The sequence below is a fragment of the Vicugna pacos genome, chromosome 26 (assembly GCF_048564905.1).
Source record: "Vicugna pacos chromosome 26, VicPac4, whole genome shotgun sequence".
Classification (NCBI taxonomy): domain Eukaryota; kingdom Metazoa; phylum Chordata; class Mammalia; order Artiodactyla; family Camelidae; genus Vicugna; species Vicugna pacos.
Window position 1 is genome coordinate 11,636,973 of NC_133012.1, and position 25,001 is coordinate 11,661,973.

Genomic DNA, 25,001 nt, shown 5'->3' on the forward strand with positions numbered 1-25,001 from the left:
TAAGCCAGAAAGAGAAAGAAAAATACCATATGAGATCGCTCATATGTGGAATCTAAAAAACAAAAACAAAAACAAACAAACAAAAACAAAGCATAAATACAGGACAGAAATAGACTCATGGACAGAGAATACAGACTTGTGGTTATCAGGGAGGTAGAGGGTGGGAAGGGATAGACTGGGATTTCAAAATTGTAGAATAGATAAACAAGATTACACTGTATAGCACAGGGAAATATACACAAAATGTTATGATAAATCACAGAGAAAAAAATGTGACAATGAGTGTGTATATGTCCATGAATGACTGAAAAATTGTGCTGAACACTGGAATTTGACACAACATTGTAAAATGATTATAAATCAATAAAAAATGTTAAAAAAAATTTTAACCAGTCAGATATTATCTAATTAGATAAATATCAAGTTGCAGTGTAGAATTAAGAGACTATTTAAAATTTACATTGTCATTGTATAATCCCACGTACTACTTTAAAAAGTAGTACTGAAGTCTAAAACCCCCGCATTTATCTAGGCAATTTCTCCACCTACTAGTTAATGTATAAGGAACATTTCTTTTCCAAAAACATTACAGAATTGACATTTCCATGGGCTTTTAAAATTTACAAATCAGAAATCATAGTAAAAACAGAGACAGGAAAGGATTCAGTTAAGCATTAATATGGTCATTTAAAAACCCTCTAAATGAACTGGATTCTGTACTGTGTTCTAAAATGCAAATAAAAGAAATAAAACTTTTTATACCTGACTAATTACTATATATGTAAAGTATCTGTATCCTCTTGTTAATATATAATCTGACTTCCTAATTCTAGATAAACACATGCAAATGCCTGGAAAAATATTAAATATAAAAGACAGACTTGTAATTTAGCAGCTAGATTTGCTTACACATTCTCTTGACATCAATAGCAAGAAAACAAAAGAGACTGTCATATCTAAGGGATCTTACTCCAGTCTCCATCAGCACCCAGAATATCTACCACTTTACGGCATTATTGCAACTGATACATCTAATAAGAATTGCTCTGTGCCATAAACAAGGGTAGTATCTACATATGAACACTAATCAACTTTAATTACTAAATTTTATTTGCATTTTGCACATTGATGAACAATTTTGAATGATTTCTTATGTTATATGCGTAGCATCAAAACCTAATAAATGCTTAATTCTAACTTTCTTTTTCTATCTAATTTTAGAAGATCAATAATCTAAAAAAGTATAGGAGCGCATTTTGGAAAATTATTACATTACTTATATGTTATTAAATCTTTAGTATAATAATAACATTTGAGACATGTTCTTAAAAATGTTCCAAAAAATATGTAATTCTCCTTTGTGGTATAATCACTCAAAAATAAATAAAACAATACCAGTAATAATATGTAATAACAGAAAATATGTAATTCTCCATTCACATACTTCTGAGTTAATTTTCTAAATGGCAAAGAGTACAGATGATTTTTTTCACTCAAAGGATAAAATTGTGTTCATCAGGGAGCATATTCGTAACCTAAGCTTCTGTTACACGCAAACTACCAGGCTTGTTCCGGTACAAAAGAGAGCTAATAGATAAGTAGAAGAAAAAGATATGTATGAATAACTACAGTTCAAGAACTCTGCCGTAAATGCCATGGAGTAATACAGAAGAGGAGTCATAGGAATTTGAATTAGGAATATATTAGATTCAGCTACAGGATTAAGGGGAGTGTATCCCCCTTTGGGGAGAAGGAAAAATAAAGACATTCTACATCTGTGCAGGGATTAAGGAAGGGAGAGGAGGTAATCTGTTAATTATCAGTGTCCATGCTCCTTAATTATCATGATTTACTGAGCTAGAAATGGGGCTGTCAAGGTATAATGGTAAGGATGGGAGAACGAGGCTGGAATAGAAATTGACTCCTGTTACAGTAATGTCACATACGTTTTGTAGTATTAAAATGGCTATGGAAAACTGAAGTAGGTTAGACTTTAAAAGATATAGATATATCTCTCTAAATATATAGCTGCACTTATAGATAAGAAAGCCTTTTTCTGCATAGTGATAAAAGTCACCTTATTTACTAAGAGGATCCAAACAAAATTTGGAACTCAAAGTCACTTAAGAATGTTAAAATTTACAAAATTGAAGGGAAAATGAACAGTTATTTAAAAACATCTCCCAAAAGTCATGAATAGTACTGAGTAAATCTTTGCTAATTTATAGCCTGATATATACATAATTTAATGTTCCATGAAAGTAGAATCCTCTCTCCAAATTATCCAGAGAAACTGAACATTCATTAGGTCATGTGAAATAATGTACAAGCCATTTTCAATAACAACATACATTCTGAAGGATTCAATTCCTTGCCACTGTTATATGGGTTTCATTAGAATGGGAAAAAAAGTATGGAGGCAGTCAAGGAAAACCGAATAATCTTGACCTATAAAATTATAACTCATAGAAAAATGATTTTTTAAAAGCAAAATAGTTCATTATTTCTAATGGGTACCATCCATCCTGATAGTTTCCATAGCATATTTTCGATATATATAATTCCAAAGGAAATAATTCTTTAAATATTAGGCATGAGACGATTTTCCTTAATATCTGCAGGATAACTTAAAAAATATTTTAGGTTTTTAAAATATAAAAGCCATCCTTTAACATTAAAAATTAACTGTCATTTTTAAAAGGGCAGTGAAAAGTGCTTTGTTTTTCAATATCTGTTAGGTAAATCACTGCAAAACTTTGCAGTCAAATATCAAAGGTTGTAAAGAATTACATTTGCAGTCTATATTCAGCAAGAATACGAAGAGATAATGAAGATTCCAACTGTACATTTCATGTATTATCTTACACTTATGACAACTGTATATTAACACAAAATATTTTTCTCTGCTGTAATACTTTCTTTCAATATATAATAACAACTTAGCCAATAAAACAATAATAAACAAAAAAAGCAGGGCTGTTACATGGACCTAAAAATTCATCAGCAATATTTTCTCAGCTTTAAATGGAAAAAGTGTTGGTTATCTAGCAAACAAATCTTCCTCTGCCAAATAAGAAATCAAGAATGCATATATCCTAACAAAGATGGGTAATTAGGATGTAAACAAATATTTCCAGTTTCTATTATCAGACACAGAAAATATCTGTTGTTATAATTTTAATCACTGGAAAGCTAGTTCCATCTAACAAACAACTTTTGTGTCTGACATTTAAGAGAAAAGGCTTAAGATCCATGCTTCAACCAGCTTTGTGACTATGTCACAACTGCCAATAACAGATACAGCAGCATTTCACTTTACAGTGAAGAGATGCCAATAAAATATAGCCATATATATGTATGTGTGTATATATATGTGTGTGTGCATATATATACACACATAGTGATGCCAACTTCAAAAATCTTAACTGTTAAGCAAAAAGAAATCACTGAAGGAGAATATAAATGACTTACCTTTCGCCCATCACTCGCGTGGCAATTCACATTTAGAGGAGTCAGTAGAGCCATTAGTTTTTCTTCATTACCACTCCTATGAAAAGGTAGTAAGTCAGTTCCTATAAAATTATGGCGCTTTTTATGAGTATTTATGGATATTTTCACAAGAGTGGAAAATATTAAGGGCTTGCTTTGATTCCTTTTATATAGTTCTGATTGAATCTCTTTTGCTATGCTCAATTCAATCAATATATTCCTAATTAATTCCTGTTAATCACCATATAATGGTACATCTTGGATAAGGTAGCTGTGTACATCTTTATTTGTTTTATTTACCTGCATAAAGTCACCTTCTTAATTACAAACAAACTTTATTCTGATAAGTGATCTAAAACACTGGAATTAAAAATACATACAAAATGCTGTAAAAAGCTAATCAATTAAATTGTAAATGACTAAGAACAAAAGAAAATCGATGAGAATTTTAACATTTACTTTATGCCCTTCATTCAAGCTTGGCTAGGACAATTTCCAGAGAAAAATAAAGATACAGGTATTTAAATACTCTAAGAATATCATTTGAAAAGCTGGGCAACTAGGGTTTGCAGCTACCTTAAGAAATGTACCAAATAAAATTAACCTTATAATCATCACCACACTGAAAGAGTCTCATTTAATACACTAATCATGCAAAATAAAGTATACAAAGATTTAGCATAAGGTCTTATCCACATTATCACACAAAATCCAAGCAAGACAATAACATAATTTTTATAGTCCTCCACCTGCCCTCCCCTTTTTCTCCCTTAAATGCATTATACTCACTTAAAATGAATGGAATCACTTACCTAGCAGCTTCTAGGAGTTCGTCTTTCTTGTATTCACCTAGATGATTGCAAAATATCATGCTGTTAGCATTTGGCAGGAGACAGATTAAGAAATGCAGTAGGCAGCAAATAGAGAATTAAATAGAGAAGAACAGAAAAAGAGAGTCCACACCCCGCTGGGTGATGGAGCCGTGACGTTAGCCAGCTTGTGAAGGCAGCATCACCAGTGCCTTGGAGACGGGCAGCAAATTGACGCAGCTTCTTGTCCAATCCTCAGATGAAATAGCTTTCTTCAGACGACCAATGAATGCTAAATCTCGTGTCCAGAAACACATTCCCTCTGATAACAGCATGCCAGTTGAAGACAATGTCCCCTCCCCCCTTTTCTATTCAGGCTGTCACAGTATACTTGTGAAGCATAATACATTCTGAGACAAAAGCAAAATAATGTGGCTCTTTAAAGGTACAAATTACTACTTCAAAAAAACCTGCTTTATTTGTAATGACATGGAAGTTTAAAAAAAAAACATTAATTACCATTGCTGAGCTTTATAGCAGCAGAAAAAAAAATCAGGACCATGAAGCCTTTGCCTCGACAGGGTAGGTCTGTAGACCAGAAATACGTGAACTACGTACCAAATGCTATGAACCCCGTGGAGGCAGCACTCTAAAAATTAAAACAGTGAATACATCCTTAAATGACAATAATATTCTAATGTGCTGCAATCTTAACACTTTATATAAATTCAATACCAAATTTTAACAAACAGTAAATCTTAAAAATATTTTTAAAAGGGAGACTGGGGTCTCTGAGAAGGAGCAGATATCCAACTATTAAGATGCGGGTAATTTTTCTCCATTCCATTTTTAATACATCACAGACTGAAAATAGGTATATAATTTAAAATCTTCAATACAAATTTTTTAGGGAATTCAAGACCTAACAAACAAGCTTTTGCAAGCACAAACGAAGGATAAGGGACTTTAATAATATACCATTTGTTCACTGAAAAATATAAAGAACAGCCAGGACTATGATTCAGCTATAATATGCTGACTCAGTTTGCCATATCATTAAAGAAATAATTATATAAAATGTCTAAGGAAATGATTATGTGAAAACAAATATTAACTATACAATAAGAAATAAAATTTTAGATTAAATGAAAATTATAATTCTACTAAGAAATAAGTTTAAATTACTTTAAAAATGTTATCATTTGTACTTACAAATTTCTTTGCATTTTGTTTCTGTTTTGCTACAGAATGCAGAATTTTGATGCAAATACTTTAAGGACATCTCACCATCACCAAGAATATGTTTAAATTCTATAGCCCTTCATTAGCAAATTATTTCAGTTTAATTTTTGTCTTGATTCTTGAATTAAGATTTTATTAAAATCTAGAAACTGTAAACAATTATTTTCAAATAAGGAAAAAGTTGTGAAATATCTATTCTCTCCTAACGGAATTTTATATACCAATAAAGTCACAGGTTCAACAACATACATAGATAAGCTAGAATGCATAATTCATGATAAGAGTTGGTTTTCCCAATTTCTCATATATTATATTCCAGATTCTTTAACTAATTGACAGTTTAAGATTTGTATTATTATAATCCCTTGGCCAATAAGGTTCTTGTCTTCCCAAAACCAAAGATCTATCTTTATATTAGATATTTTAGGTGGCAATATGGAAGTGAGTCAATTTAAGAAGCTCCTTCTGAGGAAAATGGTATGACCCATACCCTCAAATGCCTTAACAGTCAAGAGCAATGTAAGTCAAATTATGGAGTTAGCTATAATAATCATTCATTTAGTGAGCTAGCAAACATTTATTTGAAAGACCTATAGGTCAAATTCAAAATCAAAAAGACACTAACATGTCTGAACTCAAGGAATACTAGTCTATTAAATGAGACTGACATGTAAACAACAGATGATTACAGTAGAGCAGGAAATGAATTTCAGGGAATGCTATAAAAGTTTTAAAGGCTAGTCTAAATGGCATTAATAAGAGGCAGGCTAATTTGAGTTCAAGGAAGGTTTCCTGAAAGAGGGAAGATTTGTATAGCTTTTAAAGGAAGAACAGGTGAGTCTCAGGTGAAGAAGCATGGGAGAGAAGGAAGCAACTACACGAAAAGAAATGAGAGGGGAAATGCTGCTGAAGCAAAGGACATTTGCAGGGGAATGGGTAAGGATGAGGCAGAGAAGAAATAGAAAGATCACATGAATGGCTCTTGAAGAAGTTTGCACTTTATTTTGAAAACAATGAGGAAATATTGTTAACAAGGTGAGTACAAAGCATATTTAAAGATCTGTAAGTTTTCTAATTATTTAAAAATATTTCCATAGTCTACTCCAGTGAACTTCTATGGGGGAAGAAAGTGGCCCAAGGAGGAGAAAGGAGGGGTGAAGACAATAAATTCTGACGTAGTTTATATTTGGAGTAGGTATAAATTCTCTGATACATAGTAAAAACACACTGAAATTGAGGACTGAAGGTAGCTAATATTAAAACCTAAGTTATAGTGGAAAAGTGGACTCGTAAGCTAGGAAATAAAACTGCAAAATATTTGGGATCTTCAAAGTTCAAATCAGTCTACTTATATAAACTTCTCATCAAAAGTATAGCTTATTGATGTTTTCTCCAAATGGCACAATATTTGAAAAAAAAAAGTTATTCCCTCAAGGATAAGCTGATAATAAACCAAAGCTTTCAAAAGGAAACACATAAGTGCATCCAACAGTGTCAGATCCAGGTATCACAAATGACTTCCTACTCTGTTAGAAATCCCAGTACTTTAATCAGCTTTTCTGCAATACATTCCAACATCCACTATCTGGTGCCCGAGGACCACAATCCATAAACAGTCAAAGCTATTTTTCAAATGCTACATCGCAGGAACAACCAGCTTAATGAATTTAGAGTCCTTCACACACTCTGGCAACAAATCTGAGCTACTTACTTAACAGCCAAACCCCTAGTTACTTCCTTTTAGCTGAGAATCTGCAAATACTCTAGCTGAGACTACGATGCTCTACGGAGCATTTATATTCTTTAACAATATCCAGATGAAGGCTAGCAATAGATATGCCAGAAAGGAAACCAGGCAATTATAGTCAAGATAATAGCCAGGAATGCAGAAAACAGATGCCTTAAAATATTTTTCTTTGATTAGAATAAAATAAGTGGGCTAAAAACAAAAAAAGCAAGCCACAAAGTTTACTTTCCAAAGTCTGAACTGTTTTTACTTAAACTAAGTATTAATAGGATGCATGTAAAGATAAAATGCACACACACACATACATGGGGTGGAGGGGGCAGGAATATGAGTCAGTGTATTAAAGAGGTATGTTCTCAGAAAGAAGGTTAAAAAAATAAAGGTTAAAAAAAGTCTTTGTATTTCTCTCAGGTAGTTAGAAACAACTTCTCTTTCACTTACTGGGAAGGCAAAATGACTTTCTGAATAAAAAAGAAAACCTGAATCTAAACAGAAGTTGTAATTACTGACTCGTTTCAATTTCAACATCTTAACGGGCTTCTGTCCCTTTCTTCAGCAAATGACAAGATCAGAGTAGACGAAGCTTTCTGAAAATGAGCCATGTGGTTTTGTGGAGATGGAACAACATGGAAAGATAAAGAATATGGAATCACAATTCCTGAAGTAATAAAGGACTAGAAAAGAATTTTGACCTTTCTTTTCTCTACTTTGAAACCCTGCATAAAACATAACTATCAGTAACATCTCTTGTTACATGCAATGAGGGGGAATGTAACTTGAAAGTCACCCTTCTCCTGTCACCTTACCCCTAATTTCAGAATTGCTCTCCTAAGGGATCATCAACATATTCATTTACAGTTAATGAAACTGATGCCAAAGCAATTAAACGAACAGTCTAAGGTTTCACTGAGTATTATTCAGTATCTGTCAAGGCCTGAAAAAGGCTAATATGTGTGCAGAAACTAACCAAATCTGAGCTCTGGAAGAAGTGATGTAAACAAAAGAAAAGAGTAACAAAACAATAATAGCAATAAAACAATTTTTTTAAATATTGACAAAACTATTTTTAAACAGGTTGAACATATTTATATAACATAAGCCAAATATTCCCATCAAAATTGCTTTAAAACATTGAACTTTCACATGGGCTTGAAAACATGCCCTACTTCTCCCAAAATAAGTATATAAAGTTTATATTTTAGTTTTGTTTTAACATTTTGGATGAAGGGACTAGGAACGGAGAAAATTTATTCTGGGTCTATTAAAATGATCAATGCACTTTGCATTTCCCATAGCATGTGTTAATTCCTCATGCTTTAGGTATCTCAAGAGAAGGGCTACGCAAAGACTTCAATCAAGTTTATACTGTATAGCACAGGGAAATATATACAAGATCTTGTGGCAGCTCATGGTGAAAAAGAATGTGGAAATAAATATATGTATATTGATGTATGACTGAAAAATTCTGCCTTACACTGGAAACTGACAACATTGTAAACTGACTATAACTCAATTTAAAAAAAAAAAAAGAATCTCAGTTATATAGTTTAGGGACCCTTACGTTGCTGAGTGCTACATGGTAACATGAATTGGTAATTCTCATGTAGGTATTTTCTCATCAAGGTACCAGCAATATATGAGATGAACTGATTCCTGTAGCTGAACTGACAGCTATGGGGAATAAAATATTAATTTAGGTGACAATCCATTGTGTTTTCACTAATAGATTTGAAAAATTAGAAACAGCTATGGAGTTGTGGAAGGAATTTCACTGAAGCACCAGGGAATAATCTAATCTCAAAATGTTAAGCTAGGTCTTCCACCAAAAGCATATTTTCAGACAGACTGATACCAATGATACATAAACATGACCCCAGGAATGGTCTGAATTCTCTTTCCAAAATTATTTTTCAAGTTATTTGAATGATTTAATTCAATTAATCATGAATTGAATTATTATTTCTCTCTCAATCTTTCATGAATATTTTCAGGGCAATTTGGGAGGAAAATTACAAGGTATTAAGAGTTCTCATGCCTTCTTCCTAGTTCTGAATCCTATCAATCTTCCCACTCATTCCAACACTGGCTTTTAAGTCCATACCATCAGTGAAGTCCAGAATCACGATCAAACTAAACACTCCACATCAATTTTAAACATGGAATAACTGGGGGCTTTAAAATTTCAGACTTGGATACAGTATTTTCCCGGTGGAGATCCTTTCTATCTTTTGCCTCCTACAGCTTTGACCTTTTTAATTAAGTAACATGAACCCTTCCCTGTGCTTTAATACTATCATAAACTCTAAGCTGTGCTGTCCAAAACAGTTCAGCTTGAGAATTTTCCATTTCTTTAGGAAAATGGAAATGTCCCACTCCCTGCAGGGCAGCTGAAAAATCAACTTTCAAAAATAAAAGGCCCCCAAATACAACTATATTATCTTATGTCACAATATTTAAACAATAAATTATCTTACATGGTAATGAAAAAAACTAAACCAATGTCCTAGAATATTTCAAAAACACAATATAACATTCAAACATAACAAGGGTTCTGCAAAAAAAATATAATGCAGTCAATAAACATGACTATCAGTAGTTTCTCTGTGTGCAGTAATATGACCTCATTTACCCCCAGCAACATCTAAGATACACATCCCATTTATGGACACTCAGCAAGGTTTCAAATAATTTATATCTATTTCTGACATTCTACAATTGTATTTGGAATGTGACTGAAGACTTTTTGCTGATTTTTTTTTGGTAAGTGTTAAAATTTGGGACAACTATAAATACCCACTGGCCAAAACCAGGTTATATTACAAGATACATACATTCTCTAAAGTTGGATATTAAAAGCCAAGAAAGGTGTTCCTACAGGACACTGTTAACCAATGAGACATTCCACAAAGTGTGCCTGTACTTTAAAAGACCTTTTGATCTGTCAAAAAAGATAAGAAGGGAGGGATGGAGGAAGGAGGGAGCTCTCATTCCAAGCCTGTCAGACTGACACGACGTATTGAGTCTGGGCACTTAGACTGCCACTGCTAAGCCATCAACTTTCTGTGCTAAAGACTGGTCAGGGCTGAGAGAAGCAGGATATGACTTTTTACAATTATGATGTTTGTTCTCAAAAAAGGGGTTTGGAAAACAAAAATCATATCTGATCAAAAACAGACCAATAGTTTTTATATTCTTTGTTCTGTATCAGTGATTCTTTTTCTGTAGTCATCAATCCACAATTTCTTATATGCCAATCCAAAATCCAAAAAGCTCTAATAATTCATTTGGCAGCAAAATTTGACTCACTTAGGGGACATAGCTATCATGTACTTCACTGCAAAAATATTAATGTTTGCTTACAGGGCACAGCCCCAGACTCCTCTAGGATTTTTATACAGCATAGTAGATATACTGTGTCTTATTTTATCTATTTACTTACTTAAGTATAACTTAACATACAGCAAAATTCACCCTTTGCAAATGTACAGTTCTGTGAATTTTGACAAACTTATACAGCTGTGTGGCCACAATCTCAAAATTTGAACATTTCCATCACCCGTAATGTTTCCTCAGGCCCCTGTACAATCAATCAATCCATCCCAACCCCATGGCAACCACTAATTTCTGCCTCTGTAGTTTTACTTTTTATAGAATGCCATATAAATGGAATCACAGAATATGTAGTTTTTTGAGTATGGCTTCTTTAACTTAGTATAAATGTTTTCGAGATTCATGAATGTTTTGAACATAGCAGTTACATTGTTCCTTCTGATTGCTAAGTAGTATTCCATTATACGAATGCATCTGGATTTGTCTATCTGTTCACTAGTTGATAGACATCTGGGTTGTTTCCAGCTTTTGGTGATTGTGAATAAAGCTACTGCAAAAATTCAAACTGGATTTTATATGGACCTATGTCTTCATTTTCTTTAGGCAAATACTTAGGTGTTGGGGGTATTGTGTAGTAAGAGTATGTTTAAGTTTGTAAGAAGTTAAAGACTGCCAAACCATGTCTTTTTTAAAATTTGAAAAATTCTTAATTCTGGAAAATGGACATGTCATCTATAGTGTGGAAAAAGAAAAAAAGAAAATTGATTAATGAAAAATATAACAGTATTGCTGGAAATCCTAACCCTGCCTCTTCTGGGGGCAAGTCACCTAAACTGAACTAATTTGCACAGCTTTCAATGCTGCATTTCTTACTTGCTCTGTCTTTTGTATTTCTTTTTAAATAGGGAGAATATACAAAGTTGATCTCTTTATTCAAAGAACTGTTTTGTATGTAGTATCTACAATCTCAGAGTATGAGAATATATAAACAAAGCATTTTTTGATTTATAGGAAACATACTGTTGTTATCTGTGAAAAGAAAATTACTTTCCTGCAGGCCTCGCTCTTATCAGGATGCTCGGACCCTCAATGCATCAGCTTACTGACGGCCTGGAGTCTGGTGAGGCACCCATTTGAGACTGTCAGACCTCTGCCTTCTTACAAGTATAAGGAACTAAGGACATTGAAGCTAATGCAGAAGTACAAGTGACTACTTTTTTGAATGATGTAAGAACTGTCTTGTTTTCATTGTAATTACTGCGTATGATTGCATTTTATTTTTTGTGTATTTTGTGTCCTGTTTAAAAAGTCTCTGAAAGATGTAGCAACTTTGCAGTTTTGGTCTTTCCAGGAAATGCCAATTATGATTTCCTTTTTTAGCTGCAAATGCTCAACTTATTTTTTCTAATATTTCCCCCAAAGTATCACTAAATCTCTTATTTAGGGTTAGAGTTAATTAAGTTTAGTGAAGTCTGATTAATGGTATTTTTCCTGGGCATAATCTTTCTTACTCAAACTCTCATTCTTTTTTTTTTTATGACATTCATTCCTTAGTTCTCCTTTGAATAACATCTTTTACTTATTCATTTAACAAATATATTCACTATCTACAATATACCAAGTGTAACACAGCTACTGCTACTACTGTATCATGTACTGGATCTTGAATTAGTAGGACAAAGATATATGTATTATTGATTGACATTATTGTTACATTTTTATCTACTTTCCATATTTTGTTCAGTTGAGAAGGAGATATATGAGGATGCTTATTATTTCAGAAAAATATTGAGAAAAAAATTTAAAGTTGAGGAAATGAAGAGGACATATTTGCAATACTTTGGGAAAATTTATTTTGTTGTATTTTGCTTTGGGAAATTGTCTAAAGTCTGTCTACATGTAAATCAGGAAAGACATTTTTATTTGAAGTGACAAATAGAAGAAATAGTAGTACAGTTCAATTTTGGATAATCTTAAAACTACATATCTTATTGGGATATATTCTCCTATACAGAAAGGGCAAGAAGCCAAATGTCCACTGAATATTTTAATTTTCTTATCTGGAATATATTTAGCCCCATCTCTTAGTATCAGTTTTACTGTCCAGCTTCTATTTATTTTAATAGCAAAATAGGGCAGCAACATTTCTAACAGAAATATGTATAAGACAATCGTGTATCAATAATAAAAAAATTTGAGTCAACATCGTTTGTCTTCTGTGTGTGCTGAAACTTCTTAGCAGAAATTAGATTTATGTAATTTTCAGTGCTTGATATTATTTTTCCAGTAGATGGTTATTCAGAATTTCCTTGTCCCTCTTTTTTTAGGTAGCTGCTTAGATTAACCTGTGATATACATCACTTCATGCATACAACCCTGCTATAATGTTCAGACACTGATGGCAACATTAATTTGGTTTTTTCCATGGTTAGGTTTTAGTTTTGCATTTATCCATAACTTCATCATAGCGTTTGCCTGTGAGAAATGTTTACTACCATTTTTAAATATAGATAACTAAGCATACAAATTGTAGGTACTACGTACAAAAGTTTCTTGAATGAAGAGATCCAATTTGTATACTAGTTTTCAAATCAAACAACAAAAACAAATTCTTTTTGAAATAATTTTAATATGCATATAATATTTCACATCAAATATTAAAAAACATTTCTGAAGAAAAAAGTAGTTTTGAATTATTTTGTTATTTTTACTCTTTGATGGGCTTATTTTTGCTCCTATAAATTTATCAACTACCCTCATATAAAAATTATCACTTAGTCTTATTTAAAAAGCTGCAACCATAAAAATTAATTCTCTTGGAACACTCAAGGACTAAATCACTCTGGATAGCCAAGTTTTCAACATAACTGCTAATTTAGCATTTTAATTCCTCTGTTCTTCAGGGAATTTCTTTCTGAAATATGTTAAACACTTGTACGCATTCAAAACTGGATTACTCCAAACATAATTTAACCTTTCTTGACAAATCAGGGCCAATTATTACAAACTTCCACCAGACTGTGCAATAATACAGCAATACTCTCTGGGCCTATTGAGATGTGTCAAACCAAAATGGCTCTAGAATCCTATGCATTTTATTATTTTTTCATGCATAATTTATTCTTCTCTCTTCCTTTGTGCTAATGAATCTCTTTATGTATTTCCATTTAATTCAGAGTGTCTAAAATGCTGTTTAGTAGAAATATAATTCAAAGCACATACGTAATTTAAAATTTTCTAGTAGGCATGTTTTTAAAAAGGTAAACAGAAGACACTATTTTTAATAATATATTTTATTTCATCCAATATTTACTGGATGAAAATATTATCATTTCAACATGTGGCACTAGGTGCATTTCATATGCCCAATAGCCATCTGTGGATAGTAGCCACTGCACTGGACAATGCACACCTAAAACTATCATGAGCTGAAAGACTACAAAACTCAATAAGCACTGTCACTATGTAGGAGCAAATTCTCTCTGAGTGAGGTGAGAAGGACTCTCCTAGGTATAAGGAATTTCTGATGCAGAGCATGACTTCTAGACTTCTATTTGGTAGGGATGGAGTGATGGGTGAGAAAGATAAGAAAAGGGAAAGGGAGGTGGAAGAAGGGAGAAATAGGAGAGAAAAAGGAGAGCAGTGAAAACAGAGGTAGGAATGAGATCGGAGGAGAAAAGAATCCAGTAACAAAGTTTATGAGAAGGTGAGAAACTCAAAGGGGAGTAAAATATAAGAAGTATTGAGCATTAATGACCAGAATAATATAAAACAAGGCTTTTCTCAGTAGGGAATCTAGGGCTTTTAAAGATGTATGTGGTAACAACAATAATTCACAGGTATCGAGGACTGAAGAATCTTTGCAACAAGCTACAGTATCCAGAGGAGAAGACCAGTGTGGGTAATGATGACTCATAGGGGTAGCACGAGCTTTTTATAAGGTTACGTCTCCCAAATGGTATGCCAAGAATTGACTGAGGGTATGCTTAAATAATGTGTCAGATACACCACTGATCACTTTTACTGAATCTTGTAGAGATGAACAACTTTACCAAAAGAAATACAGACCATTTGTAGTGACTCTAAAAGTCCTGGGCAAAAGACCTGGTAAATTCATCATTTCTCCCTATTGACTAATTTAAGAAAAAGGGACATCTGAAAGGAGGGAAAAAAGGAGCTGGCTATCTAGACAATATGGAGGAACAAAATCTGGTCTGAGGAAACTGAGCTTAGGATAAAGAATAATGGCAACTGATGGTGAGCATTACAAGAAGAACGTGAAGAAAGAGGATAAATATAGTTGTTATTAGAGTAAAAAAAAAAGTCAACTGTTCAAATATAGAAATCAAGAAAGACTAAAAACTGGTTTAAGACTAGCCTAGATTAAACTACTCTGAAGCTGGTTTGACAGGAAGCTCAATGAATCAATGTAACAAATTGACCAAAAAAAGCACATGGAAACTTACATTGTATCAGTAGAGGAAAAAAAGAAGAAGAAAGGAGGGGCTACTTGGCTTACAGTATAAAAGACTGAGGTGGTAGAGGTGATGATTGTAGTTATAGGAAGGGTTAGCTGCCTTTTGTTGTAACAAATTACTAGAAACTTAATGGTTTGAAACACAAATTTATCCTCTTACAATCCTGAAGGTCAGAAGCCTAAAACCGATCAGCAGGGCTGTGTTCCTTCTGGGGGCTCTAGGAGAGAATCCATTTCCTTGCTCTTCTAGCTTCTAAGGGGTGCCAGCATTCCGCATCACTACAACCTCCGCTTCCACATCATATCTCTTCCTCTGATTGACCCTCTTTCATCCTTTCTATGAGGACTTTTGTAGTTATATTGGACTTACCAAGATAACTTAAAATAACCACCCCATCTCAACATCCTTAACGTAATCATATCTGCAAAGCTCCTCTTACTCCATGAAGTAGCAATCACAGACAGGTTCGGGGAATTAGTATGTGGACAGCTCTGGGGGATGATTATTATGCGTATCACAGATTAGTATATGGTAGATAGAGGATTTTTAACCACAACGAATACTGCTTCTCAAATACTACTACTCTATACATGGAAAGTAGATTATTCTTTCTAAAGTTCTTATAAGCTGAAAGGAATAAAGAATTTTCTTCAGCAACGTTCTCCTAGGGCAATCTACCCAGGCAATAGAAATAAAAGTAAAAACAAACAAATTGGATCTAATTAAACATACAAGCTTTTGCAAAGCAAAGGAAACCATAAGCCAAAAAAAAAAAAAAAAGACAACCTATGGAATGGAACAGAGTGTTTGCAAAAGATGAGACTGACAAGGGCTTAATTTCCAGAATATGTGAACAGCTCATACAACTTAATAAGAAAAAAACAAACAGCCCAACCCAAAACTGGGCAGAAGACCTAAACAAGCAATTATCTAATGAAGACATACAAATGGCCAATAGGCACATGAAAAAATGCTCAATATCGCTAATCAACAGAGAAATGCAAATCAAAATGACAATGAGGTATCACCTCACGCCAGTCAGAATGGCCATCATTCAAAAATCCACAAACGATAAATGCTGGAGAGGGTGTGGAGAAAAGGGAATCCTGCTACACTGTTGGTGGGAATGTATTTAGGGCAGCTGTTATGGAAAACAGTATGGAGATTCCTCAAGACTAAACATAGACATTCCATATGATCCAGTAATCCCACTCCTGGACATAGAACCAGAGGGAACCTTAATTCAAAACGATACATGTACCCCGATGTTCATAGCAGCACTATTTACAATAGCCAAGACATGGAAACAATCTAAATGTCCATTGACAGATGACTTGATAAAGAAGTTGTGGTATATTTATACAATGGAATACTACTCAGCCATAAAAAAGAATAAAATGCCATTTGCAGCAACATGGATGAACCTGGAGACTGTCATTCTAAGTGAAGTAAGCCAGAAAAAGAAAGAAAAATACCATATGATATCACTTACACGTGGAATCTAAAAAAAAAAAAGACAAACGAACTTATTTACAAAACAGAAACAGACTCACAGACATAGAAAACAAACTTATGGTTACCAAGGTGGGGAAGGGGATACGAAGGGATAAACTGGGAGTTTGAGATTTGCAAATACTACTATATATAAAATAGATGAACAACAAGTTTCTACTGTATAGCACAGGGAACTATATTCAATATCTTGTGATGAAAAAGAATATGAAAGCAAATATGTGTTCATGTATGACAAGTATGCTGTACACCAGAAATTGACACATTGTAAACTGACTATACTTCAATAAATCAATACACACAGAAAGAAAGAAAGAAAAGAAGAAAAGAAAAGAAGAGAAAAGAGAAAAGGAAAGAAAAGGAAAGAAAAAAGAAAAAAAACATTTTTGTGTATTCTGAAAGAAAAATTCTGGTGAAATTCTGAGGAACCTCATCATACCTCCTTTCAATTGCAAAGGAATTAAAATGTAATTTTTTTGTAAAAGCATTTTTTTCTATGAGGAATATTCCATTTTTCCCTAGATTAGGAATAAACTAGGGAAAAAGATAAATTCGAACAGAAAAGCACAGTAGATGTGCTGCCCAAATGCCTGCTCCTTACTTTCAGGAAGCGCTCTCTCTCGTGTTTGGGGCATTGCTCCACTTTTACTGTGATTCTGTGAGCCCCTGGTCACAGAGCCCCACTCTACCCTGGCCAACTGTTATTCTCCTGCCACACACCAATGACTGACTCAGGCAGAGCTGACTCAAGCAGCTCAGAGTTCTTCCTCGAGGCTTTTCACTATACCACTGTGAAAGAGCCTTTGTTTTACCTTAGAAAAATAATAGAAGTTAGTGTTGTGCCTGAGAGCTGCCAAAGGCCATACTCCTCTACACATGTAGAGCCTAAGAAAACAAAAAAAAAACAGAGATAAAAAATGGAGACAGAGAGGCTGGTGTCCTGGGCGGTGGGAGAGGGGACTAGAAGAAAGAACATGAAGTGGGCAGGAGGGAGGAGGTACAGGAGAGAGGGTAAGAGGACATAGAAGGGGGCAAAAGAGTGCTCTGAGTTGGGCAGAAAGGATTAAGTGGGTTAGGTAACTAGTGGTAGTCAGACACCATATACTTTGAGTCTCAAGATCCTGTAGACCTCAATGTCAAATATATTCTCACCTTTATGTGGTTAGTACCCTTAACCAACAAACATTGTCAGTTAAACAACTGTAATTTGATTTGAGTATTTACGATGTGCTTTGTTCTCTTCCCTTTAACTTCCTCCCACTTCACCATTGAAAAAAACAAGTAAATTCAAACCAATTTTTAGCAGCTGAATTCTCCAATCTACTTTTCAAAAACACGATCTTAGGTAGATTCCAAATAGTTTAACACCAATATGGTTTAATTCAAGTTTACTTGCTTTGTACGTTTTTTTAAGATCTTCACATTTATTTTATGTAATTCACAAGACCCTTTAAAATACATATTATATAAGCACCTTACTCAGAAATAATTTTCTAGAAAAGTATACACACACACACACACACACACACATATTTATTCTTTAACCTAAGAACAAAATCTTTCTGGCAAAAACATTTGCATCTGGGATTTTTACAGTAATCTTTGATACTAGACAAGATGGGTTAATGATGATTCTCTTCCAGGGCTATACATGCTTATTGAGGATAAAAATACATTTTTTAAAGACTGGACAGACTTCAAATAAAAGGAGAAAGTAGAGAGCTCTAAATGAGTCAGGATGGTATATTATTGCTGTTTTCAATCTTTTTTCTTCCCCTAACTTTATGGCTTTTATCATAAAGATTGGGATGGTTTGTGAACGTGTCCGTGGGGGCACATGAGCTGGGCCTGGCTTGGGAATCACTGGTAAGTAATCACTGGGAAAATAAGGAGCATCACCTTTTGTGCTAGATATTTTGAATAAATCCTGGGACTGCTACTATCTAGCCATGTGAGTTTAACCATATCATTTAACCTTCCTCTGTGCTTCATGCTTCTCATTGTAAAATAAGAAAGATAAAGCTTATCTTATGGGTTGCTCTGAGGGTCAGAGATAATATAAATAAAACACCAATGTTTACCACACAGTAAACCTCCACACAAGATACCACACAAGATAATGATGATGATGATGATGATGATGCTAGTAATAATAATGCTTTTCAAATTTTAAAGTGCTTGATTTACTAACAACTGTTTATTATTTCTCCCTATAAATCATCAGGAAGACAGGACTTCTTTTTCATTAACATCAGTGGAAGAATTCTGATGAAAAAGAACTAACATTTAAGAGGTCTGGGAGAACAGATTTCTCCGTACCCTACTAACTTTCTCTATAATAAAATGGCTTTTATATAATGAAAAAGCGGGGGAGGCATTTTATCTTACTGTCTTAAAATTTTGTTGGGTCCTTAGAAAGTTGTTATCACAATCAGAGTAGAAAGCTATAAAAACTGATGTAGAATATTAATCAAATAGTGGAAAAAAACAGAAGATTTTAAATAATTTCCAAGAAAAAGTGAAGGCTATTCAGAGGAAGATAATTGGAAAAACCACGCAGATGAACTCTCCCTTCTCCTCCATATCCAAAAGAGACAGAACTTTGCTGAGATTCACAGACTCTTACAAGGAGTAAATCTCTATTTCCTCATTACAGAGAAAACTGCATTCTAAAAAAAAGATGTATATACTGGTAATAAGTTTCTATCATACTGATATTTGATAATGCTTCATAAACTCCTTGGTAACCTATTGACTTCCAGCAGCTAGCTTCAAATATATCCATGTGTCAATAATAACAAGCCATAATGAAAGATAGGAATTTGTTACTATATTTCATGTTTCATTTTTTATTAATTTTTAACTTAAGATTTACTTCATATTATATATAACAAGTTCATGAAATACTTATCAGTTTTGGCACATTTTTATCTCTCTACCACAGAAATGTACCAACCCTGCAATGTAGCAATCCTTATGAAATGTGACTGAAGGTTAATATGCACGTAGTAATTTAAAGCATGAGGTCTGAAATAAATTAAAAATAAAATTCATCTGGGATTAGTACTATGTTAAATATTGAGGAAATGCAAGTCAGCCCTGCTGATAATGACTGTTTACAACAGGACATGGACAAGGCCACATAAAACAATGTTTCTCTACAAGGCCGTACCACAGCTATAACAGTGACCAACAATGACAAGCGTATCTTCCAAGTTACTGCTGCTTTCTTAATCATGATATAAGCAACCTGGGCTCAAGATCAGTTTCTGCTAGTCATTCATTACCCACATCTGTGTGTGTGTGCGCGTGCATGTGTGTGCGTGTGTACATGAACGTACATATGTACATATATGTGTAGGTATTTTTACTCAGCTGACCACTAAATAAAGCACAGAAATCCATGATTTGCAGAATGGAGAAACCTATTTCCTCTTCCTCTCTTCTGGCTTCTTTAGTAGCAAGATATTAATTAACATCTTAGAAAAATTAAGAAAGGGCACATTTGAAACTTACATTAAATAAGTTACTACCTATTACCATCTTCAGGAACAGGTTCCAAGGTTATGCAAGCTCTAACTTTAAAAGAAAACAACTAGCAAATCAGCATGTGCACACAGGCAAACACACTTTTATACCCTCATTCTAGACAGTAATTGACTATGTTCACGTTCTACATAATGATTCTGATCACTTGAAGCCTACAAATGGATACAAAAGAAAGTGCTGTCTATTTGGTAAAATGATACTGCTGATGCTGAGAACAAGCTAGAGAAGAACTGTATTTTTTTTTTCCCTTTTGCTTAGTTTGCTTTATTACATTTAATTCGTGCCAAGCTCTTAGATGACCCAGTGGTAACTGGAAGTGAAGCTGATAAGATCACTTGGTTTTAGCTGAGGCCATATTCTTTTGACACTGTTGATCAAAAGTATGGAAAAACAAAATATTCTCAATGGAAAAATACACAATAATGATAGACAGAAAATACTAATCCTCAACAGTGGGCAGAGAACAACTCAGGTACAGTAAATGCTGAGTCTGTGGTTTTAGTAACTTCTGCACAAAATCAATTGTGCCTTCCTCTGTGCTCTGTAACACTTTCTATATTATATAAAAATCATTTGTGGGTCTGTCTTCCTTGCCTAACATGACCTCCTTGAAATCAGGGATCCTATTTCATATTCTTCCTTATAAATCTCCAGAAATGCTCAATGTACTTTATTTTAAAAAGAGGAATACCTATCTCACTTTCCCATCCCTAGGGTCCACCAATGTTTGGTAAAAGGAATGTCTTAACCAGAGGAAGCTCCACTGCAACAATAGAGGAGTCTACTGTACCTAAATTTAGAACTAGGAATGGAAGTATCACAAAGCAACATAGGAAATCCCTGAAAAAAACCCTAACAGGATAGGATTAGGACAGAGATTTAGAAAACTGCATTATAAATAAATGAGAATAAATAAACACAAAATCTGATGTGGTAATTTGAAATTGTTGAATGAAAATGTTCTGCATCTAATTCAGTCAAAAACAATTATTATAACCATATACATATAATGATACTTTCCAGTACAAAGTTTGGCTTGCTATATATCTCCTACACCGGAAAGCAAGGCAAATAGTTTTGAATAGGGAGCTATTTGAATTCGTATAATAAAAAAATTTAACAGTAACTGTAAACTAATCAAACATATAGCCATTTATGTTATGCAAAGAACTTACTTTCCCTCTTTCTGCAAGCTAATACTGGATGAATGAATGGTAGGCCTTAATAAGGCTGAATAAAATTCCATTTTGTGTATATACCACATTTAGTTTATTCATTTATTTCTTGATAGACACTTGAGTTGCCTCTACCTTTTGGCTAGTGCAAATAATGCTACTATGAACATGAATATACAAATACCTGAGTCTCTGCTTTCGGTTCTTTTGAATATATACCTAGAAGGTGAATTGCTGAATCACTGTAATTCTGTATTTATTTTTGAGGACCCTCCATACTGTTTTCCATAGTTACTGCATTATGTCACATTCCTACCAATAGTGCCCAAGGGTTCCAACTTTTTCACATTCTTGCTATATTTATTACTTTTTTTTTAATAGTAGCCATCGTAATGGGTGTGAAGTACTATTACCTTAAATATTTCTTTCATATTTCTTTTCAAGACTATGTCTACTGAACACATTTTTAATAAAAACTGACTTTCCAAGGTTCTGTAAATGACTTTAAAAATACGGGTAAAAAGCAAACCTATCTGAATTTCTCATATTAAATTATGCTTAATAAAGCAGATTTTGGTTTTTACTTGATCTGTGTTTTCCTTTCACTGACTTAAAATTTATACAAAAAATAAATTTAACAAAATATTCATTTTTCCTTACTATTATGGGAGTATATAGTTTAATCAGCTACTTTATAACAATAGGGTATGAAGAAGTATAGTAATTATATACTTTTCAGCAGGCTGTTATTATGATAGTAGTCCTCCAAAGGAGGTAGAATAATATATTTTCTATATTTTGATTTGAGTTTACATACATTTTTATTAGATACTAAAGCATGTATATTTATTTAGTCATATTTTCTTTACAGTTCTAAACCAAGGTTTGTATGCTAGAAGGAGATAACACGTTTTTACTAAAGGTATCATTATTCATTTTAAATAGAGAATTAAAAATATCTCCAGAAAAGACTTGATGAGAAATTAGAGCTAAAAAATAGGGGAAAAAATGGTCTTCAATATTCTAAACTAAAATAAACTGAGTCTTATTTCAAAGACAACATTTAAAAATTTATTTTTTACATAAAAGGAACAGTCTGACAAATCACAGCTAGACAGTTCATGGCTGGTCACGTTTACAAAAGATGACATTATTCTGACCCATCTGCCACCATCTCAAATTATCTGTCCCCTGCCCAAATAGCATATAGACACAAAATTTAAATAATGTTTGCAGAAATCCTAGTGTGACAAAAGTAGATAATTACTTTAAGTAACTTAACACTCCTAATTTATGATTTATAGAATAATAGCCATGTATTTTGGAAAAAGCTATAGTTCAAGGGTAACTAGCAACATTCAAATACTGAAAATGATTCTTCCCATACATAATCTCTCATTCTGTGCTAGCAAACATACTATGCATTTATTTTGGGTAAATATGGCTTAATTGAGAGAACCAGCCACTTGTACAAAGGCTTCTGCAAATAATTACCCATAAATCATAACAAGGACTACCTAAGAGTGAGTTAGTACAGAACCAGAAAGCTATTTTCGGATTTTTGACAATCTAATGTTTTCTCATCTTGATAACCTTAAAAGATTAAAGGAAAAACATTTCTATATCCAGTTTGTATGAATTATCTGTAGCTGTTTGAAAGTGTAAATTTTTTAAATCCCAGGGATCCACTGATTTGCCTTGGAATATGAGAAGACCTGGCAAGGTTATCTGTTGAGTGAAACTAAGAAACACTTTAAGGTTCATTCTCCGCTTTGTGTGAGATCTATAGTTTTCACGACACAGACTGAACTAGAAACTTTCATATCTTTCCTAAAATGACTTGGGGAGATAGATATATCCCAGGGCAGATGCTGGAACTAACAGTAATTTCACAAGTTCTTTTAGGAAAGGCATATACCATATATCATTGTAACTGGCTATCAAGTGGTTCTGTGTAAATCATTGTGACTGAGTTACAAAGAAAATGTCTCTTAGCTGCTCCCTGTTTCTCTCTCTCTCTCTCTCTCTCTCTCTCTCTCTCTCACACACACACACACACACAAATGCATTCTCTCAGTAAGAGTTTATTTTATAATGTTATGAATACTCTATGGTACTAGAGTTTTTGGGAATAATTTCCAAAAATTTAGCCCTTGTCTAGGTATTAGGCAAAGAGGTAACCAGAATCCTGTACCCTATACAAAGTTAACAAAATTTTAAGCATCTTCTTTTATCTTCAGTTGAAATACGGTAAAAGTGAGTACAGTCTATAAAGGAAAGAGATTTATAAATAAATCAGATTCACTGTTATTATAACATGAAAATATACCAATTTCCTAGATTTGAGATTTCCTAGAGGGCTGAGATAGTGCCTTATTCATGCTTATATACTTAACAACTATCACAATGTCTGAACATGTAAGTTCTAACAAACATGTCGAACTGAAAAATGAAGTATTCAGCTTTAAGTGTTGGGGGAATAATTTGTACCTTAAGAAATATTTTTAAGGAAAAGTGCTGATGCCCTCCAGCCAAAGACCACTAGGAACACAGCTATAGTTGAACAAGTCGGGATTATTCTTTGTTACTGTGAGGGACAACACAGGTCATGGGGAGCAGCTAGAAGTAAGAGGGTGTTAGAATGTATTATAACTTTTGAGTTTTGTAAAGAGATCTTAGGGGAGGGTTTAAGGAAGCAAAGGTTTGTTCTAGATTGGATATTATTAGAAAATGGGGGCAATTCTATGGCTGGGTAAAAAAGCAGTTGTCACTCAAATTAGCCAGATGAGAAAGACTTTTGCTATGTTATGGGTTCACAATGACCTTGTTTTTGCCTGTGGCCTAGATGTGCCACAACAGTTCCCATTTATAAGGTGCTAATTCCTTTCAAAAGGAACATTTAATTGATAGTGAAAAAATTATTTGATTAGTTGAGCACAAATTTACAAACTAAAAAAAAAAAAAACCTGTCTTTGGAAACTCTTACAATGTCAAATTAAATTCTCAATCATTGCCATCCATCCAACTAACAGATTATTAAATGTAATGGATGCAGACAGTGATTTATTTACTTCCCAATATTACAGTTGAACTAAAAACGTGCAAGGGGTGAACAATTCCCCAATAAATAGTTCAAATAGTATATAGCCTTCTGTATAAGGATAAATCTAATATCTTGGCATGATCAAGATGTAAGAATATCAAAATTCCCAGAGAGGCTTTTTGATACATTCCCTGCACAAGTACTTTTCAGCTAAAGAAACCAGATGTAGTGGGAAAGATTTACAGAAGCCCATGATGCTTTTCTGCTATTATCTTTTGTTGACTAAATAAAAAGCACATCTCCCACTGGTCTTGAAATTTCCTGTGTTGGGACATCAAGCTTTATACAGTTTACTGAAAACATATGTATAAATGAGTGCCTGAAGGGAAAATAAATGAAAGATTCTAAGTATAGGGACTGCAAGTGCTCAAAGGCCTTTAGCTTCTGCACACTTTACAGTTCACCCCCTGATGACTGCAATAGGCTCACAACACAAACCAAAATTCCCTATGTCACTAAGAACTCACTGTAGTTTTTCAGGAATAGCCTCAGTGGTTAATTAAGCCCATTTAATTAAATCAGAGAGAAATACAAAAGTTATTGAACTGCATTAAACACATAAAACAT

At 33.5% G+C, this 25,001-nt stretch overlaps 1 protein-coding gene across 4 annotated transcripts in view; it reads right to left on the reverse strand.

The window, feature by feature from the left end:
- Positions 1 to 25,001, reverse strand: part of TNKS (tankyrase) — a 156,970-nt gene that overhangs the window by 66,298 nt on the left and 65,671 nt on the right. For all 4 annotated transcript variants that reach the window (XM_072950340.1, XM_006201153.4, XM_072950341.1 and 1 more), the window contains exons 4-5: positions 4,302 to 4,338; positions 3,472 to 3,547 (exon numbers count right to left, since the gene is read on the reverse strand). In XM_072950340.1, coding sequence (XP_072806441.1) covers positions 3,472 to 3,547; positions 4,302 to 4,338 — 113 coding nt within the window. The remainder of the gene's footprint in view (positions 1 to 3,471; positions 3,548 to 4,301; positions 4,339 to 25,001) is intronic.